The sequence below is a fragment of the Primulina eburnea genome, chromosome 7, assembly GCF_022965805.1.
Source record: "Primulina eburnea isolate SZY01 chromosome 7, ASM2296580v1, whole genome shotgun sequence".
Taxonomy (NCBI): domain Eukaryota; kingdom Viridiplantae; phylum Streptophyta; class Magnoliopsida; order Lamiales; family Gesneriaceae; genus Primulina; species Primulina eburnea.
This window is the reverse complement of record NC_133107.1, coordinates 831,402-853,632: the sequence shown is the minus strand read 5'-3', so window position 1 is coordinate 853,632 and position 22,231 is coordinate 831,402. Positions and strand designations below refer to the sequence as shown.

General features: G+C 34.4%; 4 protein-coding genes across 9 annotated transcripts; 2 read left to right on the top strand and 2 right to left on the bottom strand.

Annotated features, from left to right (window-relative positions):
- Positions 1–468: 468 nt before the first annotated feature.
- Positions 469–4,304, bottom strand: LOC140836342 (B3 domain-containing protein Os01g0234100-like). 2 transcript variants are annotated; one of them, XM_073201791.1, is made up of 7 exons: positions 3,939–4,304; positions 3,710–3,811; positions 2,647–2,678; positions 2,405–2,561; positions 2,094–2,300; positions 1,513–1,603; positions 469–1,388 (listed from the first exon to the last, which is right to left on the bottom strand). In XM_073201791.1, the coding sequence occupies exons 1-7, from the start codon at positions 4,092–4,094 to the stop codon at positions 649–651; spliced, it is 1,485 nt and encodes a 494-aa protein (XP_073057892.1). In that variant the 5' UTR covers positions 4,095–4,304; the 3' UTR covers positions 469–648. The 2 variants fall into 2 exon arrangements, with proteins under 2 accessions (XP_073057892.1, XP_073057891.1); XM_073201790.1 differs by having other exon boundaries at positions 3,900–4,302.
- Positions 4,305–5,393: 1,089 nt separating this feature from the next.
- Positions 5,394–10,714, bottom strand: LOC140836340 (cyclin-dependent kinase inhibitor 6-like). Of its 2 annotated transcripts, none has more exons than XM_073201789.1 (4): positions 10,308–10,714; positions 10,108–10,163; positions 9,680–9,859; positions 5,394–9,040 (listed from the first exon to the last, which is right to left on the bottom strand). In XM_073201789.1, exons 1-4 carry the CDS (start codon positions 10,512–10,514, stop codon positions 8,965–8,967), a joined length of 519 nt encoding a protein of 172 aa, XP_073057890.1. In that variant the 5' UTR covers positions 10,515–10,714; the 3' UTR covers positions 5,394–8,964. The 2 variants fall into 2 exon arrangements, with proteins under 2 accessions (XP_073057890.1, XP_073057889.1); XM_073201788.1 differs by having other exon boundaries at positions 10,281–10,711.
- Positions 10,715–14,267: 3,553 nt separating this feature from the next.
- On the top strand, positions 14,268–17,810 carry LOC140836339 (uncharacterized). Of its 4 annotated transcripts, XM_073201786.1 has the most exons (7): positions 14,463–14,516; positions 14,845–14,958; positions 15,554–15,792; positions 15,876–16,134; positions 16,461–16,640; positions 16,722–16,877; positions 17,430–17,810. In XM_073201786.1, the coding sequence occupies exons 2-7, from the start codon at positions 14,929–14,931 to the stop codon at positions 17,592–17,594; spliced, it is 1,029 nt and encodes a 342-aa protein (XP_073057887.1). In that variant the 5' UTR covers positions 14,463–14,516; positions 14,845–14,928; the 3' UTR covers positions 17,595–17,810. The 4 variants fall into 4 exon arrangements, with proteins under 4 accessions (XP_073057885.1, XP_073057888.1, XP_073057886.1 ...); XM_073201784.1 differs by lacking the exon at positions 14,845–14,958 and having other exon boundaries at positions 14,268–14,516; XM_073201787.1 differs by lacking the exons at positions 14,463–14,516; positions 14,845–14,958 and adding an exon at positions 14,279–14,448.
- An 891-nt stretch (positions 17,811–18,701) lies between these two features.
- Positions 18,702–20,804, top strand: LOC140836338 (patatin-like protein 3). The gene is made up of 6 exons (XM_073201783.1): positions 18,702–18,972; positions 19,069–19,250; positions 19,326–19,509; positions 19,627–19,791; positions 19,907–20,209; positions 20,316–20,804. The coding sequence occupies exons 1-6, from the start codon at positions 18,793–18,795 to the stop codon at positions 20,535–20,537; spliced, it is 1,236 nt and encodes a 411-aa protein (XP_073057884.1). The 5' UTR covers positions 18,702–18,792; the 3' UTR covers positions 20,538–20,804.
- The last annotated feature ends 1,427 nt before the right edge of the window (positions 20,805–22,231 follow it).

Sequence of the window (22,231 nt, the reverse complement as noted above, 5' to 3'; positions counted from 1 at the left end):
TCATTAAAAATTACTATGATAAAAACTATGATCAACATAATATTAATTTTACTTCAATTTTTATGTTGTACAATAATTAAGTTTCTAAAGATAATGCACGCTCTTCTTTTAATACAAGATAACAAAACATCAACACACTTAAATAAAAATACATTGAGATAAGAGACATACTTGAGAATGAGATAATCTAAAATGAAAGGAGAAAACCCTCATGACTGTGAAATATGTTTTTTTTCAGTTAGCTTTTCTCCAACAACTTTACCCCAACCACTCGACAATAATTAATTGCCGACAATATAAATCTTAGTAATTTATGTTTTTATGTATGCTTAGCTGGCTACATTGAAGAATATATTTAAAATTAAATCGAGTGTTTTTTATAATATATTTATGATTATTAATAATATTTCTAGCTGATATAAAATTAATTTTTTTTTATTTTTCCAAATATTTTAATTGACCCAAAAATAAGGAACAATATATTTGAATTTAGAAAAGCACCCAACCAAAGAAAGCACAGCAACAAAATGAATAATGTCAATACCTTATAACGAATTAAAACGAAGAGAAAAAAAGACTAGCGTATGTTGTAACCTATGTATGGAAGCTACGTGAGTGATTGATTATACAGACCTAAATATAATATTACTACCAGGGGGAATTAGCCTCTTCTTGAAACTTCAGCTCATACTTCTCCGCTTTCACCTTCAAAATCTCGATCTCATTATCATATTTTGTAGATAATTCTTTCATCTCCACGAGCTTCGCTTCTAGATTTCGAATCTCTTCTTCAGCCTGACCACGCTTGATCTTGGCATCCAAATACCTTCTCGTATCAACCGCATCTTCCGACTCAAAAGACATACTCACGAGACGATGCAATCGAGACCGTAAAAATCCAACCTTTAAGCCAAGAAGTTCGAAAGACCTCAATGATTTTTCCCAGACGTCAAATTCATTTCTCGGGGTCGTGAGGTTACACCCTCTTATAGCATCAGCGGTATTGACTGCCTCAAAAATCATGCCAGAAGCTAACTTACAGGAAAGCCCTGGGAGGAGTCGATCATGAAGAAAAGTGTTTTTGCTGCAGCATAGGTCGTAGTATTTTCGACGGATGTGTTTGGGAAGCTCAAGATCGATGCATACTCCATGGAGCACAATGTGAAATTCCTCGAAGCTTTTAACATCCTTAAAATGGTAAGCGGATCCAGAGAACTTGGAACATTCTAAAACCTCGGAAGCAACCTCTTCGCTGTCATTTGCAGAAAGCTCCTCTGGTTGTCCAATTCGAGGCACTGGACTTTCCTTTTGCTTCTTTTTCTGCACAACTGTTAAGGGAAGAGATTTCGGACGTCGTTTTTTCTTGCTTTGGGCATCGATAGTTCCCTCTGTTCAGTAGTTTCATGTCATACCGGTTTTTGAAGAACCAAAAACACCGAGTAAATATAAAGCAAATCAACTCCCAAATCTAAATTCAAAAGACACAAATTGTTGATTATTAAACCGACCCACCCGCGTCACTTTGCTTTGTTTGAGAATCCAAAATTAGTAGGCTAAGTGCGCCATCTACTTCGTTTAAATCATTTGCCCTTATTATGTACACCTGCAGATTGAGGACATAATATTAGATGAATCCACATAGCTATATGGTACGTATAAAAACCTTATTTAATAAACCAAATTAATAATAATACAGGCCATTGTGATGATATTTGACAACCAATGATCTGAAACAGCGTGATTCACAGCTTTTCCCTAATACTCTATTTACAAAATAAAAACTTGAACAATACCACAATATTTCAGGAACCATGCACATTCAAATATAATCTTGGGTAAGCTTCAAGTGAGTGCAAGCAGAGGATCATACATAACAAATTACACAAACCACATATAAATTCATGATAATTGTTTTCTTGACCTATATGTTTTTGAAGGTTTACAATCGATGAAGCATATTGTGTTTCTACACTCAAAACACATGTATAACCATGACAAAATGAAGTGATTTAAAAAAAATTGAACCAACTAAATGGTGCGTGAAGATATCTTTCATAAGGAATAAGCCAACAGAACAAGTTGCACAGCATCACCTTAAATCGGCATGGTCCAATCAGTTGGAATATCAAAACATCTCCTTCAACTAATTTGTTTCCAGCAACAAATTTCCTCCATCCTGCACTAAGTCCTGTCTTATGTGCAATATATTTTATTTCAAATTCCTCACCAGTCTCGTTTTCGAGAACAGCTGTGGTGTCTTTGCTTGGTAAATGTAGCTTGCAGAAGGGAACTGGAAGCCCCTACAGGAAAAAGAGGGAATTATACAATAGTTTAAAATGTAACTACTCGCTCAGGTTAATATATTTTGTAAGACAAGAAAACTCCATTCCAAAAAGATCGATACCATCCAAAAACAACTGGCTACATGAGATCTAACTAAGACTTTCAAAAAACTGGGCTGCTCATTGCCCAAGCTTGACTGAACCTCCTCGGCTCGAATCATGGTGGGTGACTTGAATTGGGCGCGAATACTTGACCCACCAATGGAGGCATCTCCTTCACTGCAATGAAAGAAAAGATTGTGCTCATAAGACTATATAGGAATGTGTGTGTGGGCGTGTGGGCGTGCCAAGTTTCTGAACTGACCTTACCAACATTCCTCCACAGTCAGGTGTTCCCTGTCAAAAAACAATTAATCCATTAATTAGTTACAGAAATCATAACGAGTGATTTTTAAGTAAATCAATCTTGTTTTGCATCAACACATGTAACAAAACGCATCACTTCCGTTGATATATTACACAAAGTATGCTAACTGACTAAAACTAAGAGGTCTTATACCGAGAAAATAGATATAAGGCAAGCCTCTTAGAGGAATTTCATCAAATAGAAAAAATGAAACATATAATACTTCCAGGAAACACAGTCAAACAATCCAACATAACACCAGCAGCTGAGTTTTTTGAAAAGAGTGAGGAACAGGAAAAAAGACGTCAATTTGAAAACACTTGTTTCCCCAGTGTCTAATGACAGTGAGAACTCTCATATATGCAGAAGCATACTCAATCCTTGGTGATCACCCATCACAATTCTAACACCAATAAGCCCTCGAGTAACAGTGCCAATATAATTTTACATAACTACTTAAAACCCACTGAAAACTTGAAGATACATCGGTGGATCGATTGATCAATTTCCAACCAAGTCCAGTGAGAAACATTTCTGGAAGTCATTTTGGATGGAGGCGATAGACTTCTTATTCTTGTGGGTGTACTCGAAAAAACTTGTCGGAACTACAACGTATATCTTTATGACGCGAGAATTAGAATTGCAACAATGCCATAAAGACCCAGCTACTGTCTCCTGAAGCTGTTTCCAGTTCCTTGAATTTCTTGGCAAACAAGATCATGATTTGGAAATTCAACGAATGCTAAGAGAAACTAGGACCTCAATTAGGGGACAACCTGAAATCAGCTACTCAAAAAAAAAAAGCAGAACCGAAAATTAACCGAAATGAAGCAATTTTGACAAAAATATCTCAATCAGGTATATTCATAGATAAAATGTAGTCTCCGGTATTAAAAAAAAAAGGTCATTCTCCTCACGAAATCATCTCACCGGAAGTAAAATCTTTAAGTTCCAAAATCAGTGTCCATTCGATCATGAAACTCTTTCTCAATTAAAATACAATGAGACAGAAGAATCTCACATCTTCGGATTTGGGAACAAAGGTCTTCTTCTTCCTCATGTTCCTCGAAATATTGGGCCAAGCTTCGCCCATCATCTCTTTACGCTTTCTCTTCCTCTTACCCTGGAAACAACAAACCAGATCCGATATAATTCGCTAAATCCATCCACACGACCATCAACTTAACAAAGTCAAACCCGAAAAAACCCACTAAAAACAGCGATGGGTGAACATCAGCAATAGGAGAAACCTCCCGACTCGGCGAATTCGGCTTCGTCGACTCATCCTCAGGTGAAGGACGCGTCGGGGTTTCCGCCATCTGATCCATATCCAACGATTCCTTCTTCATCACTGGCTCTCCAACTTCTCGATTTTCTTGATTTTGATGAACTATTTTCAGTTTCATTTCGTAAGAAATGTAGCCAGGGTGTAAACGAAAAGACAGATTCCGATTCTTCTCGGTTTCTACAGTACCAAGAATTTCCTTCTCACACAGCAATAAAAAATAAGAAAATTAGAAATTGCGGAAGAAAAAGCCGAAGAAAATTTCAGAAATTAGATTCGGAACCTGCTAAATACGGGCTAAGCATTTGTGCCCCAGCACCCTGCATACAAGGAAATTGTTCCCCCAAAAAAAATTTACATTTTTGTTACACATTAATTTATTTGAAAATCATGGTTATTACAAGTTTTGATCAAATTATTCATTTGTTTTACTAATTAATTAATAGTTTCTATATCATAGACAAAGCTTTTAATTTTAATGGTTTTTTCCAAATATATGGTATCATCGAAACTGAAGATGAATAATAATAAAATTATCATAATCATTATCAATATATTAATTTTACCATTTATGTTTTTATGATGGATGTTTTTAGATATCTGAAATGGCTTAGTGAGATGATTCGGTCCACGATCTACTATTAATTGGATTGGGATAACCTATCGTTTTGGCGGGTTGGAACATCACTCTTCAACACACTTATTTGGTAGGTAACACAGGTTGACTCGACGAACTTAATCAATTTTATGTGTGATTTTGTGGATTGGAGCGGGCCAATATCTCATTTTATAGTTGATAAATTATCGATTCAACCATATTTTATAGACGGGTCATTCCAATTAATCTAACTCGATCATTTTTACATCTCCAGATGTTTTCAATTTTTATTTTCTTTTTATCAGTGTTTCACATTTTTAGTTACATTTTATTTGTTACATGTACAAATATATTGTTGCATGCTACTGAGTTAAACTCAAAATTTTATCAGTATATATCAACAGCTAGCGATTGCGAGTTTTCATCATCGTCAAAAAAAAAAAAAAAAAAAAAAAAAACTAAAGGGTGAACATTTTGATGATGCGTGTATATTCCATCAACGAGTAAAACATGTAAAACTATGGCTAATCAATTTTCTTAAGATAAATTCTTCCGTATTTGTTTATATAAATTTTGTGTAGATGTAGACGTTCCAAGTACAAATTATACCAATTTGAATAAAAACATAATATTCACCACTGGTACTATGTGGAATGCTCATTTGAGGCTCTTGAGACACCTCGATGGTTAGTCCGGTTTAAATTGAATACTTAAAGACATATTAAGCAATTATCTCTTCGTTTAAATCTTCTTCCAAGGTTAGTCCGGTTTCTTATCCCCTCCCTTTCCCAGCATAAATAATTTAACTTAAGAACAAAACGATTGTGAATTCATAATTTGATAGTTAGTTATTATAATGAAAAACAAACATCTTATACATGATTATTGTATTTACACAATCGAATGAATAAAAAACATGAAAAATATATTAAAAGTTGTTGAAATCTGAAATGAAAATTACGTAAAATATTTGAAAATAGACTAAAAATACTGCAATAAATAAATTGAAGCTATTAAATTTTCGCCGTGTGTGCATGTTTGAGTAATGTGAGTTGTGAGATCTATCTTGTTTCTGCCGATACCCCTTTTTTTCTTTGGCTACTGGAAAGTTCTTTCATTCCCTGCCGCGATCTTCCCCCAACTGTTTGTCCGTTATCTTGTCAGATTCAATCAAATTATTTGGAACAACTCGTGGGATTTTATCGATTAATATATCCTATTAGACATTTAGACCAATTAAATTGGTTCCAAATAATTTTAGGTCAAACAATATTATAATTAAAATAGGTCATATAATGCTACACCAGTTTTCCATTTCGGCTAATATGTTATGGTACATAACATATTTTTACATCTATAGATCACATTTATCATGATACACGTATATGATCAAATTTAAAAATACTATTATGATATTTAAGTAATTGCATTAATGTCTTATCACTCTTCCAAACTAGGGCTTTGTTAGTACTCAAATAATTAATAATAATAATAATAATAAGCTTATTGACACCGCGATTTAATATGCGATTTCTCGTTTCTGTTGCATTTCCGGATCGGAGCGACTTTGGAGGCAAAACTGGTACCCGTAATGAAAATGATGAACAGACATCATGTGGTTATAATAAACAAGCCAGCAAGCTAAGCATCAACATGCAAATATCAATGCTTTGAATCAGGTAAAAGAACAAAAGAAAGCACTGAGTGATGTGGTTATAAAAAAGCACTCACACTAACATATATATATGCATTGAGTGAGTTTAAAGAAATTAAGATTGGAAAAAGGTTGAGAAAACGCACCCACACTCAAAGGAATTACATGGAGCGAATCATCTTTCTCAATCTTCACCACTTGTCCGTAGCTTACACGGCAAGCTCTATTCTTCACTCTCTCTCCTTCTTTTATTTTATTTTATTTTTTATTTTAAAATCCACTTTTCAGTATATATACTCTCACGATTCAAATTTATGGCTTTGTTCCTTATAGATATCTCAGAGTAGAGATGTCAATGGGGCAGGATATGGGGTGGGTTTGGCTAAACCCAAGACCCTCCTCATGAAAAAAACTTTAACTCATTACCCGCTCCCATTCCGGTTAAATATTCTTCGGACTCACCCCACCTCGAATACGAAATGGGGCCGGGTAGACCTGTGAGACCCGAATTTTTTTAAAATAAAAAAGTAATCTTTCTTCTCACATGACTGAATTATGAAACAGACAAGCCTCTAAATACAACATTGTGAAAAATTAATTCATGTCTTCGACCACACATAATAATAACAAACAAAGTATTTTCACGACATAAAAAATTATATAAAAAAAAGAGTTGCTAGCTCTCCAAAAAAATCTTGACATCCTCAAAAAAAGTCATAACATTATCTAAACAGATCAATATAAAATCAGTGAGTAGACAATATTTAAGTCTACTAAGATGAGGACCAACTATTCTTCCACTATTGCTAAAAGCAGATTCAAATGCAACCGTTGAATAAGAATATCTAAGATCGTTATAGTTGAGATAAGCTACTAAAAAAATGAAAATTAATAAAACTAAAATCCTAGAATATTTATATGCACATATATATGGGGCGGGCAATGGGCGGGTATTATAGGACCCATGACCCGCCCCATATTCGGACGGATCTGAAAAATTGGACCCAAGACCCACTCCATTACTCATTTAGTATGCCCAAACCCACCCCATACACGCGGGTCCATTGCGGGTCTGGGTAAAACCCGGACCCATTGACATCCCTATCTCAGAGCGTCTCCTCAATCTTGCATCTTTCGGATTGGTTTGGTTGGGTCCGGGAAAATTTATATTTTTGATCGTGTAATTTATATTATTTTTATTTTTAATTTTATTAAAGCTGAATTTATATTTTTAGTTTTTTTAAATTTTGGTTGTTTAATTTGTTTGGTTTTTTTTTTCTTTTCATTTTTGGTTTTCCTGGTCGGAATACATGATGGAGTTGGGTAAAAAATTGACCAAAATGAAAAAAAGATACACGCTAAAAATGAAATTTATCATATTAGGACATCTCCAACCGTCCTCGGTAATAGAGAAATCCTCCAAATATTATGGAGGACGAAATCATCTCCAACCGTGTTTATTTGTTTTCTCTATTTTAGAGTATGTAACAGTGATCTTCTATTTATAGAGTATCACTGTTCATATGCAGGATTGAAGAGGGGTGAGAAATAATTACAAAATAGATAATTTAAAAATTGCAATATAGTCCTTTTGAATTTTTTTTAGGAAAATATCAATGTTCATCGATCGACTGGTGGCTTGAAGAAGAAAGGATCAACCCAGACCCACACACAAGCTTGATCGACTCACGCACTCACACTTGGGTCAACCAAAGCACCATGCCTTGGTCGACTTCGACCAAAGCATTGGTGGCCCAAGCATGCTTGCATGCTTTGGTATCTTGTTTTGGTTGACCAAGATAAAACATGGTCGATTAAAGTGGGTCGACTTTGTTGATCAAATGTTATTTAATTTTTTAATAAATTAATTATAATTTACTATTTATAATAGTTACCAAATAGAATTAATGAACAATTTAATGATAAAGAAATGCATAACACAATTTTAAAGACAAAGAATAATGTTTGTCTTGATATCTATTTTATGTTTGTATGATGAATGTTGTCTCTTGTTTGCAATTTGATGAAAAAATAAATGTATTGTTTAAAATATATCGAGTCGAATACACATGTAGTTGTGTCATGTTTAGCGAATTAATTAAGTTTAGTTAAATATTATATTATGAAATTAATTAATTATATGTGTGTGTATGTATTCGAAAATGAAATAAATTAAAAAAAGAAAGTATTTGGTAATATTTAGAAGATATGAGTTGAAAATGAAATAAATTTAATAAATAGAGTATTTGATAATATTTAGATGATATGAGTTGAAAATGAAATAAAGACTATTTGATAATATTTAGAGAATATGAATTGGAGAAGGTTTTTGAAAATAGAGATCGTGGATCTCTATTTTGGAGGATAGAGGATGAAAAATAGAGGATATAGATTGGAGATGGCCTTAGAACCCAAAAAAAGGCTACATAACTAAAAATACAAATTTATTTTTAATAATAACAAAATGGAAAAAATATTAATTACAGGAGAAAAAATTTAATTTTCCCTACAAGCAGATTTAGAAGTTTAATTTGAAAAAATAGATTGGGGAGAACAAATTTGAAAAAAGAGAAACCTGGAGAAGAAACTCAAAACCATCCAATGCTTATACTTAATAAGATTAGTGGAACAACACTAACACTGGATTTGATAGCTGTTCTATTGGACTTATCAGCTTGGGGGACGAAATTATTTGCCAGCTAGCTTGTCTTTACATAAATGGAGTCATTATCTTCCTCATTATGGCTTTGGTTGGATGTGAACCCACTCGTAGCGCCCCTCTAGTGGCTCATCCTTCGCTATGTCAAAGTTATACCTGCAATGTTACATGAAAATCAAAGCTTATTTTTCTAAACTATAAAGAGTTATGACTCGTACGTTGAGACCATATACGTGATGCCATGGTCAGGGCCGATCTTAACATTTGAGCTTCAATCTAACTTTAGAAAAACGTTTTTCAATTATAACGTGCATTCGTATTTTTTAGTCTCATAATTTTTTTCGAATTAAAGATAATAAAAAATAAACAATACACAATAGTCAACATTAATATCAGAACAATCCCTGTGAATGAGAGTATAAGTTTTATATTCTTCCAATTTACGGTAATATATATTAAATTAAGTAAATAATTTTTTTATACTTATCCTAGAAGAAATAAATTTATATAGGAAAAAATTTATCAAGAGACTCAAGATTAATAAAAATTTTATATGTGGCCAAAAGTTACTAATTTTTTTGTGATACGTAAGGAAAAAAATTATGAATAATAAATTTATAGTGAGTCAACGTTCACTATTATATAGTATATTTTTTTCAAAAAAAAAAATATCGGATGACGCTCTTTGATAGGAACGGCCCTGTCCATGGTGGAGAAATATCTAGTATCTGTGCGTGTTCGTGTCGGTTTAATTTGTGTGTGGAACAGTGGAAGGGAGGTTTAGTTTAAGTTCACTTGTCAATGAATTTTTTCTGCAGATTTTTTTCAGCGGCCGCGAAAAATTCTTCGAGTTCATATCCGGATGGCATCTTTTCCGCTGTGGAAGGCCGGCGAGAATTTGATTCGAGTGGCCTTGCCGTCGACTCCAGCTCGCCTGACTCAGCTTGAACCTCGATCAACGGTGATCTTTCACTCCTGAAATCGACGACAATATAACCGCTTTGTTGTGAAGAAGCTGATTCGCACTAGCATTCATTGCATGGAAGTGAGTGAGGGAGAGAAAAAGTGCTGTGTGCGTGAGGAATTCCGAAAGGAAGAAATTAAGTATTGAAGCGCAGCCATTCAAGATTAATTCCTAATTTGTCGGCAAATTTGAAATTTGAATCGAAGGGACGTGATGGAGAAAATCATCACAATAATTGATTGCTCAATGTATATTTTACCTCTCTCTGCAATCCAACGAATCGCGAGTCTCTTCATCAATATTCTCCTTCTGAATCTGGGGATCGAGAAGAAATTCAAATTTCAAAACATCATTTATTTTGAGGAACAATAAAATAAAATTAGTTCATAACACAATATTCTCTTCCGGATCAAAATAAAATTCTTCCAGTACCTCCAGATCTAAAAATGTGGAACTCGCCTTCTCCAGTTCACTCGATCCATGACTCGAGCATGTAACAACATTATCCGAACTAACTACGCATTGGCATGTCGAATATTCACAATTCAGCAAATTCGCCGATGTCAAGGAGGCTAAACGCCGCGTTTTGAGCTGAAATAAGTGCGCGAGAAGCTCCGATCCTTCTAAAACAAGCTTTCTCTTCTTCCCCGACGCCGCATTTTCCATGACCGGAACCACTCTTAATCCCGTAGAATGAATTCCTCAATCAGCAACATTGACGACACCGATGATCTTCAAACGCAACAGTACGAGAATATTATGGGGGAAGAAATCTCAGCTTTTTAATGCGCTTTCTTTTCCGTGCTACAAAAGCTTTTGTACAGAGAGAATGTGGGAAGGGATATTATAAAGCGGGGAGGGAGGGGGGCTAAGATGATGATGGAGATGGTTATAACTTATGTGCCGACAACGGTTCACCCACCCCAATTTTGTAAAATAATCCTCGTCGGGATTTTTTTTAAAAAAACCCCATCATTGATTGGATCACTCTTTTAAAAATATTGCTTAATAAATATTTTGAGAAAAATAAAATAAAAAGACATTCGATATTTCAAAATCAAAGAAAAAAACATTATTTATTTATAGTAACATTTATTACGTTGAAATGGAAACATGGGACCATGGCATGCACGAACAATTAATTTAGGGCCATACAAAATGGTCGGTCAAATAACCATTCAAATTTTCATCTGCAGTAATGGGTTCGTGAACGCCTCCTCGCACGTGATATACTTGCTCATCTCTAAACGCATCCGTGTCCGTTCTCATTAATTCATTTTATTAACTTTCCACCTCCTCAAAAATTATAGGGTCCACGAGTCACATATTCATTATATTAACACTTTCCCATTATTAACACACACTCACATTCATTTAATATCAACTTTCATTATTTATGGGTCTCATTGTCCACTTATTCATTTTTTTTTTATTTCAATATCTTTCTAATATTTTTAAAATTTTACAACAAATATTATTAAAAATAAATAGTATTATTATTTTAAAAATAACTTAATTCAAATATTTATTAAAATATTATTAAGAAATGAAAAAAAAATTGTACTCTTTTAAATTAGCGTGGTCCGTTCCGGAGAATTTCTTCAGAACAAGCCTTAATTAACAAAACCGTCGCAAGTAGCGACGCTTTTCAAGTTGCGACGGTTTGTCAAAAACCGTCGCTAATTACGAAATAATGTTCATGAATTTCTTGGCTAATAACTCATGCACCAACATTGGTGCTTTAATATTAATGGGTGTTAATAACCATCCATTAATCCATCAATGTGGGTGTCCTAATAATAAAATCTAAAATAGACGACCTGGTTTGTCTGTAGCTACAATTGAGTGGTGAATGCTTCTAATTGAGAACTCGTGTAAAAATTATTTCATAAAAAAGAAAGATGAATTCCATTTTTCACAAAAATAATATGTGAAGGGTTTGACGATTGTTGCTGGCCCGAGGTGACTATATATATAGAATTAAAAAAATGTATAATTAGTTTCAACATTACTAACCAAATCAAAATAGAATAATTATAGTAGACAAATTACTATCTTCCTTATTACCCCAAATATCACGGGAAATGGGGTTTTGATTGTCCTCTCCCTCAGTGGATAAAAGATTATGCCACTAAGCTTCCAAGAGACCCATAACAAAAATCTCGATTTCATTATAATTATTATTAATATATAATTTTTTTAAGAACCTTACTTAATTTTTCCATTTAAGGATTTTAGAAACGTTTATTTTTGCTAAAAATAATATATTTATGAGTATTTCTATTTTCCAGTCCTAGCTCCACACGTGAGATTTTACCTAGCTTAGCTAGGTGAACTTTCTCCGATCAAAGCAAGCCTGTCCCACTTATTATAGATACAAGAATGAGTGAATACTCGCAAAGAAGGTGATAAAATCGGGTCGGGAACATTTTTAATTTGACTCCTATTGGATTAAAAGTGGCTGCAGCATCGAAGCAACCGAAAATATACAAGTTAGTTTGGCATTTCTAATCTTGAGGACCGTCGAAGACGTGCTCTCCTTAACCAATTCGATCCCACATTTATATGTTGAGTATGTTTCTTGTGAGACGGTCTCACGAATCTTTATCTGTGAGACGGGTCAATCCGACCGATATTCACAATAAAAAATAAAACTTTTAGCATAAGTAATATTTTTCATGTATGACTCAAATAAGATATCCGTCTCAAAAAATACGACCCTCGAAATTGTCTCACACAAATTTTTGTCTTGCATGTTCATGCTGCGTGTGACATGAATATTGCTTTAAACTGACCGATGCAAATTATAATATCCGAATGGAGTGAGTTCAAATTTATACTCCAATGGGGCAGTTTGTGTGCGCCTCAATCTCATCAAAACCACGTACCAATTCTTCATTATTGTATTGTATCGCTTGCTAGTGAGCACTGATGGAGCGAAATTTACAACGTTTAATTTAATAAATACTTTAATGGAACGAAATTTTTACTTCAATCACAAATGCATGAATTACTTTACCAAAATTATTTTTTGAATTTTTTCCCAACGCTTTAATACTTTGATCTGTACTCTAAAATTTATTGAAGCATATGTCGTGTGTCTACGAAATTTTGGGGGAAAAAAATATAGTTTCAAGTATATCATCGTCAATAATTACCCTGAAAAGAATTATTTATCATATTTACTCATGAAATTTAGCAACAATTAATTTTTTTAAGGACGTGCAATTATTTGTTATAATTGGACTATGGTAAATATCACTATTCGGCCTATTATTTTTCAACATCCTTGCATGTTTCCGAATTTCATAATCGGGCTTCTAGACTAGAACCTAACTGATGACACACTATTTTTACTCACGGGCCAACCAATGGGCTCGGGTTGCTTCAATTGATTTGGCAATCAAGGACTATATTTCAAAATGTATTTATTTACAAATCTTGTTGCATAATAAATTAGGAAGAGGATTTTGAATTTTCTATTGATTAACATGTTATTTATTTAAGCCAATGCGATAAGGAAAAACACACTAATTATGTAACAGGCATATATTGGATGTAAATAATTATTGTATCCTTTAATAACCTTTTCGTCAAATTTTTAATTGAAGTAGTTAATGATATAAAGTATATTAATATAAATATATAAGATAGTGTATGAGATTGAACTTATATAAGTCATTGTATAATAAACAGAGAAATAGATTATGTAATATATGTTATAGAAAATGAATAATTTTCAAAAGTGATATTGATAGGACATAAATTCATGATCGCCATATATATTTTGCACGTCACAACTTTTGATTAAAAATAATTAAAATTGTCAAAAAATCGAAAGATTAGGGGAAAGGATGAAAAATACAAATAATAATAATTCGATCAAAATTACACCGAAGCTTCTTTTTTCCCCAAATGAAATGAAGAAGGTATGTGTTTGGCAGAACTAAATTATCTTAATTAATTACGAATGAGTCAGACCAATTGTCCTAAACGAACGTTTGACAATGTGGTTCAGTTTCTTTTTATGATAATAGTTAATCCCACGACCTAACTTGACAATAGACAGCTAAGTTTTCCAAGATATTTATTTTATGTTTGAATATGTGTATACATAGTAAAAATCCAATTATTTATTACACAAATTAAAGTAAGTACTTTGATTAACATAATAATAATAAGTATGAATACACAATAAATAAAAAATTTATTTATGTTGACGTTGATTTATATTTAATATGTGATTTATTGAAGATATCCTTTAAAAAAAAAAACAAAAAACATTGCAATCTTGGAAACAAAAGAAAAGAATTAGAATCCTCATCCAAATTCAATAGCAGATGCAGAGAGACGGAGACCCCAAAAACACTTTAAAAAGTCCCTGAAATCGATTATTATATAATAATTAATTTATAAAAAAATTTATGGTCAAACGCGTCGTAGGTTGATGAACGAAACTAATGTCGGAGCCGAGCCAGGTCTAAAACGCACCAGCTAGCTTCTAACTTTGGCCTTTGGGCATGTCTGTTTTCCATAATGTTGTCTTTTCAAGCGGGCCCCTCCAGACTCCAGTATATCAAAGATGTTGAATATGAATCAGGTTTAATTTTTTGTCTCCCCGATTCCAGGTCTAATTCCAATTCCCCGAGAAAGCCGGACGGGAATCAGGTTAGTTCGCAGTTAGACAGAGTGGAACTCGATCACTGGCCACGCGTGTTGAGTATATATACAAATACAATACATCATTCTATATTTTCTTTTGTGTATATAGTACGCAGTATGAAGAAGGCTGAGAGTTGTTAAAAAAAAAAAAAGGCAGTAGCGACCCAGCTGGCGCCCTTTAATATCTCTGTTCTTAACGAGACAGGAGTTTCGATTTTTTCTGATTAATTCTTTTACCGACTAGGAGATCCAGTGTCGCATTCTTTAGATATATGTACCTTTTTCAACTGTTTTCAATACTTGTATTCTCAAGTTTTTCCTTGGTGGTTTCGAGTAATTGGATAAATCTGAGGTTTTTGGGAAGGAACCCTTTTGGATTGGATTGGATTGGATTGTCTCTTTCTTGAGAGATGTATAAATGGGCGAAGATATCTGTCTCTTCACCAAGGTGAGTTTTTTGTTGCCTTACATTGTTGGCATTAGTTTTTTTTTCCTTCTTCCTTCTTTTTTGGGGGGTTTTTGTTTGTTAAAGTAGTGGGTTGTCGTTTGTTGTTTAAAACAGAGATTTCACCTTTTTCTTGCCCCATTTTCTATCTTTTTATCAGACAAGTTTCAAAATTTCAAGATTTTTTGTTGGACTGCGTATGTTTTACTTCTGTGCATTGTGAATTTGAAGTTAATTGGTGGGTTGGGAAACCGGAATGTGTTATGAGGCACTTGATGTCCTTGTTCTTGCAAGTTTTGATCTTTGCATGATATTTACGGGATTACATGGAATCCTACCTTGTTCTTTTCCTATATTATATACTTATTTTGGGATTTACGCTTTCTCCCCTTCTTGATGTGGTTTTGCTATCTGTTTTTCTCCCTTTTGCTTTTATATCCCGATTCTCTTGCTTCTTTTTTCGATTGCTTTGATTTCATGGCAAAACTGATTAATTTTTGATGTACTAGTATGTTCTTATAAGCTTAGTATGTTCGTCAGAATCCTATTTTCGGCAATGTACACGTTTATTCATAGTATTCAATTCTGTATGTTACAGGACCCTCTAATCATTAAACCGCCCAAGAAATCCCAAGCTTCATTAAGGGCGTTAGTCTTAGCATTCGCTGTAGTGTGCAGTCTATACACATGTACAGTATGTCTAAATCAAGCCAATTTTTATACCCGTCAAAAATTTGGAAGCTTTGAAGTTAATCCAACGCAGCGGTGTCATGATATTGGCATTGATAGATCTCAAACTCCATACTTTCATTACCCAAATCCCACGACCTTTAGCAGGTAATTGTTATGCCGTTGTTTATTGAACTTCGGTTTTAGTCAATAAGGTGTGGGAGAAATGTTCACAACTTTATATGTTTCAGGGCCGAATGTGCTTGCAATCCGGTGCGCTTGTTTGCCATTGTGTCTATGCAAAGATCCGGAAGTGGCTGGTTTGAGACATTTTTAAATAGTCATGGTAATGTTAGTTCTAATGGAGAGATATTTTCCGTTATGGAAAGGAGAAGCAATGTTTCTTCAATATTGTCGACTCTAGACCAAGTTTTCAATATGGACTGGTTTACTAGTGCATCTAAGAATCAATGCTCGGCTGCCATTGGATTCAAGTGGATGCTTAATCAGGTTGCTTGTCCAACTTTATTCTAGCTATCAGCCTTTATTTATCACTTTCGAGATGACTCAAACACCTGAGTGCGACAGAATAGAGAAGCTATTTTTTAAAAAAACCAACCTTTTTAAATAGCAATGTTTTATTGCGTTTTTAACTTATAAAACTGTACCTATAATCGGAAATAAGAGGCAGAAAAATGCTGGTATTTAGGCTTCTACTTCAGCCTTTGCTAATAAAGCAGTTAGCTAAGACCACTTAGTGAAGTATTTTAAAAGCAAGTATCGTGTATCCAAACTCACCATGTGATGTGATTTTGGTTCGTAATAAAATATTTCAGGGATTGATGGAATGTCACAAAGAAATAGTTGAATATTTCAACGACAGGGGTGTCTCTGTAATTTTTCTCTTTCGGAAAAATCATCTGCGCAGGATGGTTTCAGTGCTCGCTAATTCCTACGATCGAAATGCTAAACTCTTGAATGGTATTCACAAGTCCCATGTGCATTCACGTCAAGAGGTAACTCTTTCAGCTTCCAAAGCCGCTTATGGGAATTGCGTTAACTCTAGACAACTCGTTTTTAAAACCCATTGATCTCAGGCCGATACTCTTGCTGGATATAAACCAACAATCCATTTAACATCACTTATGATGGATCTCAAGCAAATGGAGAATATGGTTTTGGATGCATTAGATTATTTCCGCAGCACCAGACATATGGTTCTTTATTATGAAGACCTACTAAAGAATCGTACTGTAAGTGGTTTTTCGTATAATAGGAAGATGTCAGTTCATTGGCTAGATTGCCATCAAACTTATTAACTGGTTTTAGGATCTTCTAGTTTATACATATGGACTTGTCTGCGACTACTTGGGGTGTTTTACTACTTGTGATCGAGAATGTTCCTAAGACCCTGCTAGATGACATGATTAATTGAATTGCTTTTTTTGTGCATCTAAAACATAGGCGGAATGGGGATGAGTAATCATTCTTCTCCTTTTTAGAATCGCAAAAATATAAACGTTCATAGCAAGATTAAAAAGGGAATGACTGCCCCCATTGGCCCTCCTTTCTTTCTTCCACTGCTAGTGAGTGAATTACTTTTTTTTGTGCATCTAAAACATAGGCGGAATGGGGATGAATAACCATTCTTCTCCTTTTTAGAATCGCAAAAATATAAACGTTCATAGCAAGATTAAAATGGGAATGACTGCCCCCATTGGCCCTCCTTTCTTTCTTCCACTGCTAGTGAGTGAAAACCTCAGGAAATTTTTTTTTTTAAATCTCAAAATTAATTCCATTTGCAGAAACTGATGGAAGCGCAAAAATTTTTGGCGTTGCCACAAATGGAGCTAACCAGTCGCCAAGTCAAGATACACAAAGGACCACTCTCAGAACATGTGAAGAACTGGGATGACGTTAAAAGAACTCTCAAAGGAACTACTTACGAGAGCTTCCTGCACAGAGACTAAACTAATTCTATTTGATTGATCTTGCTGAAAGAAGAGAATCATCTGGTTTTTGTAGATGCTGACCATTATTGACATGATGAAGTTCATACACGTGATTGATCAATGCAACGTTGATCGTCTCCATGTTCGATATCTCTTCAGATTTTATCAGACAAATTTGTGCACACTTTTTTACTAACCAATTTTTCAGTTTTTATCTGAAGTATTCGTTGCATACGGGAATTCGTATGATTTTTTTTAGTCCGTTACAAGTCATTTTTCCAAACTTTGTGCACGGTAATTTGAGAAAAACTGGGGTAAAGTTTAAGGCATGAAAATTTTGTGAAAAATGGTTGATATAATTTTGTCATGGTTTCGTAATGTAATAAAGAGGTTGCAACTTTCAAGTCGGATTGAAGTAATTGATCTACGAGACAGTCTCATAAGAAATTATTTTATAAAGATATATAACGTGTCAAATATGCACAAAAATCCCATGAACGTGTGACATCCAAAATATGCATGTACAAAGAAAGCATACATGCACCACGCTAAATTGGTCGCAATTCCATTATGCTGTAAGTATAAATTTTTTACTTTTAAGAGATAATGGTAACAACGGATTCATGCTAGCATATCCTATTTTTCTTCGATTTCATAAACATGAAGTTTTTAAGCGGAATTGATATAAATTCAGAGCTTTTCAATTGTGTTTTAAGTAGAATATCGATATAGTTATTAATCTTCGGTCGGTTTCTAACAATCTCAAGGTCCAGATAATATTTACATCAACATCTCAGATGTTCAAAATCTATGATTCAAATTGAAATTTTTTAAAATTTTCTTATCGAAATATAATGATTGTAAATATCCTTATAGTTATAAATGAGTGTACTTTTAACATTGTTAATACACACAATCTTTATAATTATGTTAAACAAAACACAATCAAGTCGGCTTGAGAATTTTTGAGCTGGCCCATTATATATATGCCCGTAGGTTAATCAAAGATTGGTTTAGACCCGACATGAATTCGAGAAGTGACAGCGAAAGATATTCTTCTTTCATTGATTTTAATCCATACGATATGTCACCACAAGACTCGACCTTTCTGAAAATTATTACTGTAAGCATTTCACACATGTTATCTTTGGGAACTGAAGCTGGAATCGAGTTATATCTTCGTACTTTACAGATATTTTTTTAATCGTGCAGGAAAATGGAGAAGATGGCTATCTTGTTTTCACTCAAATGGCTCACAACTCTCCATTTCTTGCTACTTCCAATCGCTACAGCTCAAACTAAAGGTACAACGGTGACAATCTTGAGCATTGACGGTGGTGGAATTAGAGGTATTATCCCTGGAACCATTCTTGCCTTCCTCGAATCCAAACTCCAGGTACTTCCTAGAAGATCATATCTTTTTTCTTTTGATTTGAATGCGGCCATTCAGGCTCACGCGTTCTACGACGAGTTTTTGGTTCATTTTTGACAGGAATTGGATGGCCCAAATGCAAGAGTTGCAGATTATTTTGACGTAATTGCAGGGACAAGCACTGGAGGTCTTGTTGCTACTATGATCACTGCTCCTGATAAGGATAATCGCCCCATATTTGCTGCAAGAAACATTACAAGCTTCTACCTGGAGCATGGCCCAAAGATCTTCCCCGACAGTGTGTAAGGATACAAATGTTCTTAAACTTTTTTAGCTCATTTTGTCATATTGATCAAGAATTCGCTACTTGGTTCCAGCCGAAACAGCTTCGTGAGCAAGGTCACAAATTTGATTGGCGGGCCAAAGTATGATGGGAAGTACTTGAGATCATTGGTCAAGGGGTTATTAGGCAATCTTACAATCAGTCAGACGTTAACAAACGTGGTCATACCTACATTTGATCTAAAGAAACTCCAACCGGTTGTCTTCACGACAAAAGATGTAAAAAAAGAAAGAAAAAGGATACGCTTCATTATCTCAATTGATTCTTACCAAATATTTACGTCAAAACATGAGGAGTTGTAATGTGATGCATCATTTATTGGAATTTCTTGACAGGGAAAATCAAATCATGTTTCCAAGAATGCCCTGTTATCAGATGTGTGCTTGGGTACCTCTGCGGCTCCCACTTTTCTTCCACCACACTATTTCGAGATTAAGGATTCAAATGGAAGCATACGCACATTCGATCTTATCGATGGAGGAGTTGCTGCGAACAATCCAGTGAGTGTATCATCCTAAGGGTCTCTAAATTTACATTTTTGACACTCATTATCTAAAAAGAATCTCACGGGTCATCCAAGAATGTCACTGAACTTCACATCAATTTATTTTGCAGACACTAATGGCCATGACACACATATCCAAAGAAATATTGATGAATAATTTTGATGTTGTGGACATGCAACCACTAGACAGTAACAGGATGCTGGTGCTGTCACTTGGCACAGGAATAGCCCAACTAGAAGAGAAATATAACGCTAAGGATGCAGCCAAGTGGGGCTTACTAGCATGGGTGTACAATAATGGTGCCACTCCATTGATTGATGCTTTTGGAGACGCAAGCTCTGATATGGTTGATATCCACGTCTCGACTGTTTTCCAGTCCCTACAAAACGAACAAAATTACCTTCGCATTCAGGTGTTTTTAAAATATATAAATTGATCACGTTTTTTTTTTTATTATTATTAAATTTGTCGAGTTGAACTTTAGTATTTTGAATTTCAAACTTTGATCTAAACTAAAGGAGGACAAATTGGCTGGAGATGCATCATCGCTTGATATTTCAACTATCAAGAATTTGCAGACTCTGGTGCAAATTGGTGACAGTTTACTAAAAAAGCCGGTCTCAAGAGTTAATTTGGAGACGGGCAAACCCGAGGCGGTTCCAGGAGAGGGCACGAACGAAGAAGCTCTTGTCCGGTTCGCAAAGTTTCTGTCTGAGGAGAAGAAGTTCCGGTCTAGTTAGTTATTAGCACTAATATCATCAATGGTGGAGTTAGAAGAGGATTTAGCAGAACAAATTTCCTCAACTTTAAATTAAAACCTTATCAAAGTCTTAACTCCGCCGAAATAAATTTTTAATAAAAAAAAAGTATTGATGATATGTTCTAATATAATATTTAAATTATTAACTCCAATAAATATGATTACCACATATTATATTGTTCCTTTTTCCTTATTGACAAGTGAATAAATAAGTTTCAGTTCAAATAAAAATCGAAATTGTCTGGAACCATGTCTAAATGGTTCGATCCCAATTGAACCATCAATTCTAGAATATGATCCATTATCAGGCCTAATGGAATAGACTGACAGCATGCAAGGTATAAAAGAAAATCTCAAACGGGCTACAGATCGAGTGCAGAAGCCAGAGTTATAGAAGGAAATACCGCCATTTCCGAGCTTAAAACTCAGCTAGGAACTACAGATATGAGCATCAGGTTCAAAGAGGAAGAGCTGAAACTCCAGGTGGTGATCATTGAAAGAAACAAGCTCAGGGATAACTTTGAATGAAAATATACGACAAACAGAGGGAAGGATCAAAATTAAAACAGGTCCAAACAACTTAAAACTTAAAAGGCTGACTCTTTGGATGATAGAAATCACTTTTCAAGCAAGAAGGTTGGAATTTGAAGCTTTCGTATATCGGCAGATCAGATTCTCTGCTACATCAGTGTAATTAGAGGGAAAAAAGAGGAATATGATTTGCCAAAAACAAGAGCTAGTTAACAAATTCCAATAGCAGGCAGGAGATAATCGATGCAAGAAAACTTGTAACAGAAAACAGCGGAGATTCTGCCTTTGGGAGTCCGCAGAAGTTATATCTTCACGATAGATCTAACAATGTCACCAAGAAAACAGAAATGCGACGTGCAAATATGGAAGTGGAAAACCTAAACAATTATCGGGAAAATACTTGTTCTAAATCTACAGCGAAGTCACCAATTAAGTCAAGAAAAAAATATCATCAATTTTTGTTCGAATATAATGCTTTTTTGGTTGTACTTTGGTTGTAAAAATATTTCAAATGATCAGGGATGTAGAGACCAATCATCGATGTCAATCAGAAATATCCATAAGCTCACAAGTCAATGTTAGACCACATAACTATTGGCTGTGCAACAAATTCGGGTAAAATTTGGTGTAGTGGTGGCATATAGTCTGCAATTCTTTAACAATTTTTTTGCAGAACCAAAGGAGTTTAAAGCCACACCATGTTACCAGTAACTGTTAAAGAGATGCAATGATCTGCCATTGAAGCAGTTAAGCTTCTCGTTCAGAGAAGGAATATGAGGGAAAAGGAAAGTGAAAATTAATTTCCAGAATTAAAAAATTGTTTACAAAAGTCAAGCTATTTATATCCTTACTATTCAAGCTACCAACTGTCTAACTAATGTGATATCAATGACGTGTACACATTATTTAACAGCCCCCCTCAAGCTTGTAATATGTTGACGAGTGCAAGCTTGGATATCAAAAACTGATGCTGATCAGAGGCCAAAGCCTTGGTGAAGACATCTGCTGGTTGCAACTTTGTGGAAATATGAGTGGGACGAATCACATTGGTGCGAAGCTTTTCTCTAATAAAATGACAATCAATCTCTATATGCTTCGTGCGTTTATGAAACATCGGGTTGACAGCAAGATGTATAGCAGAAT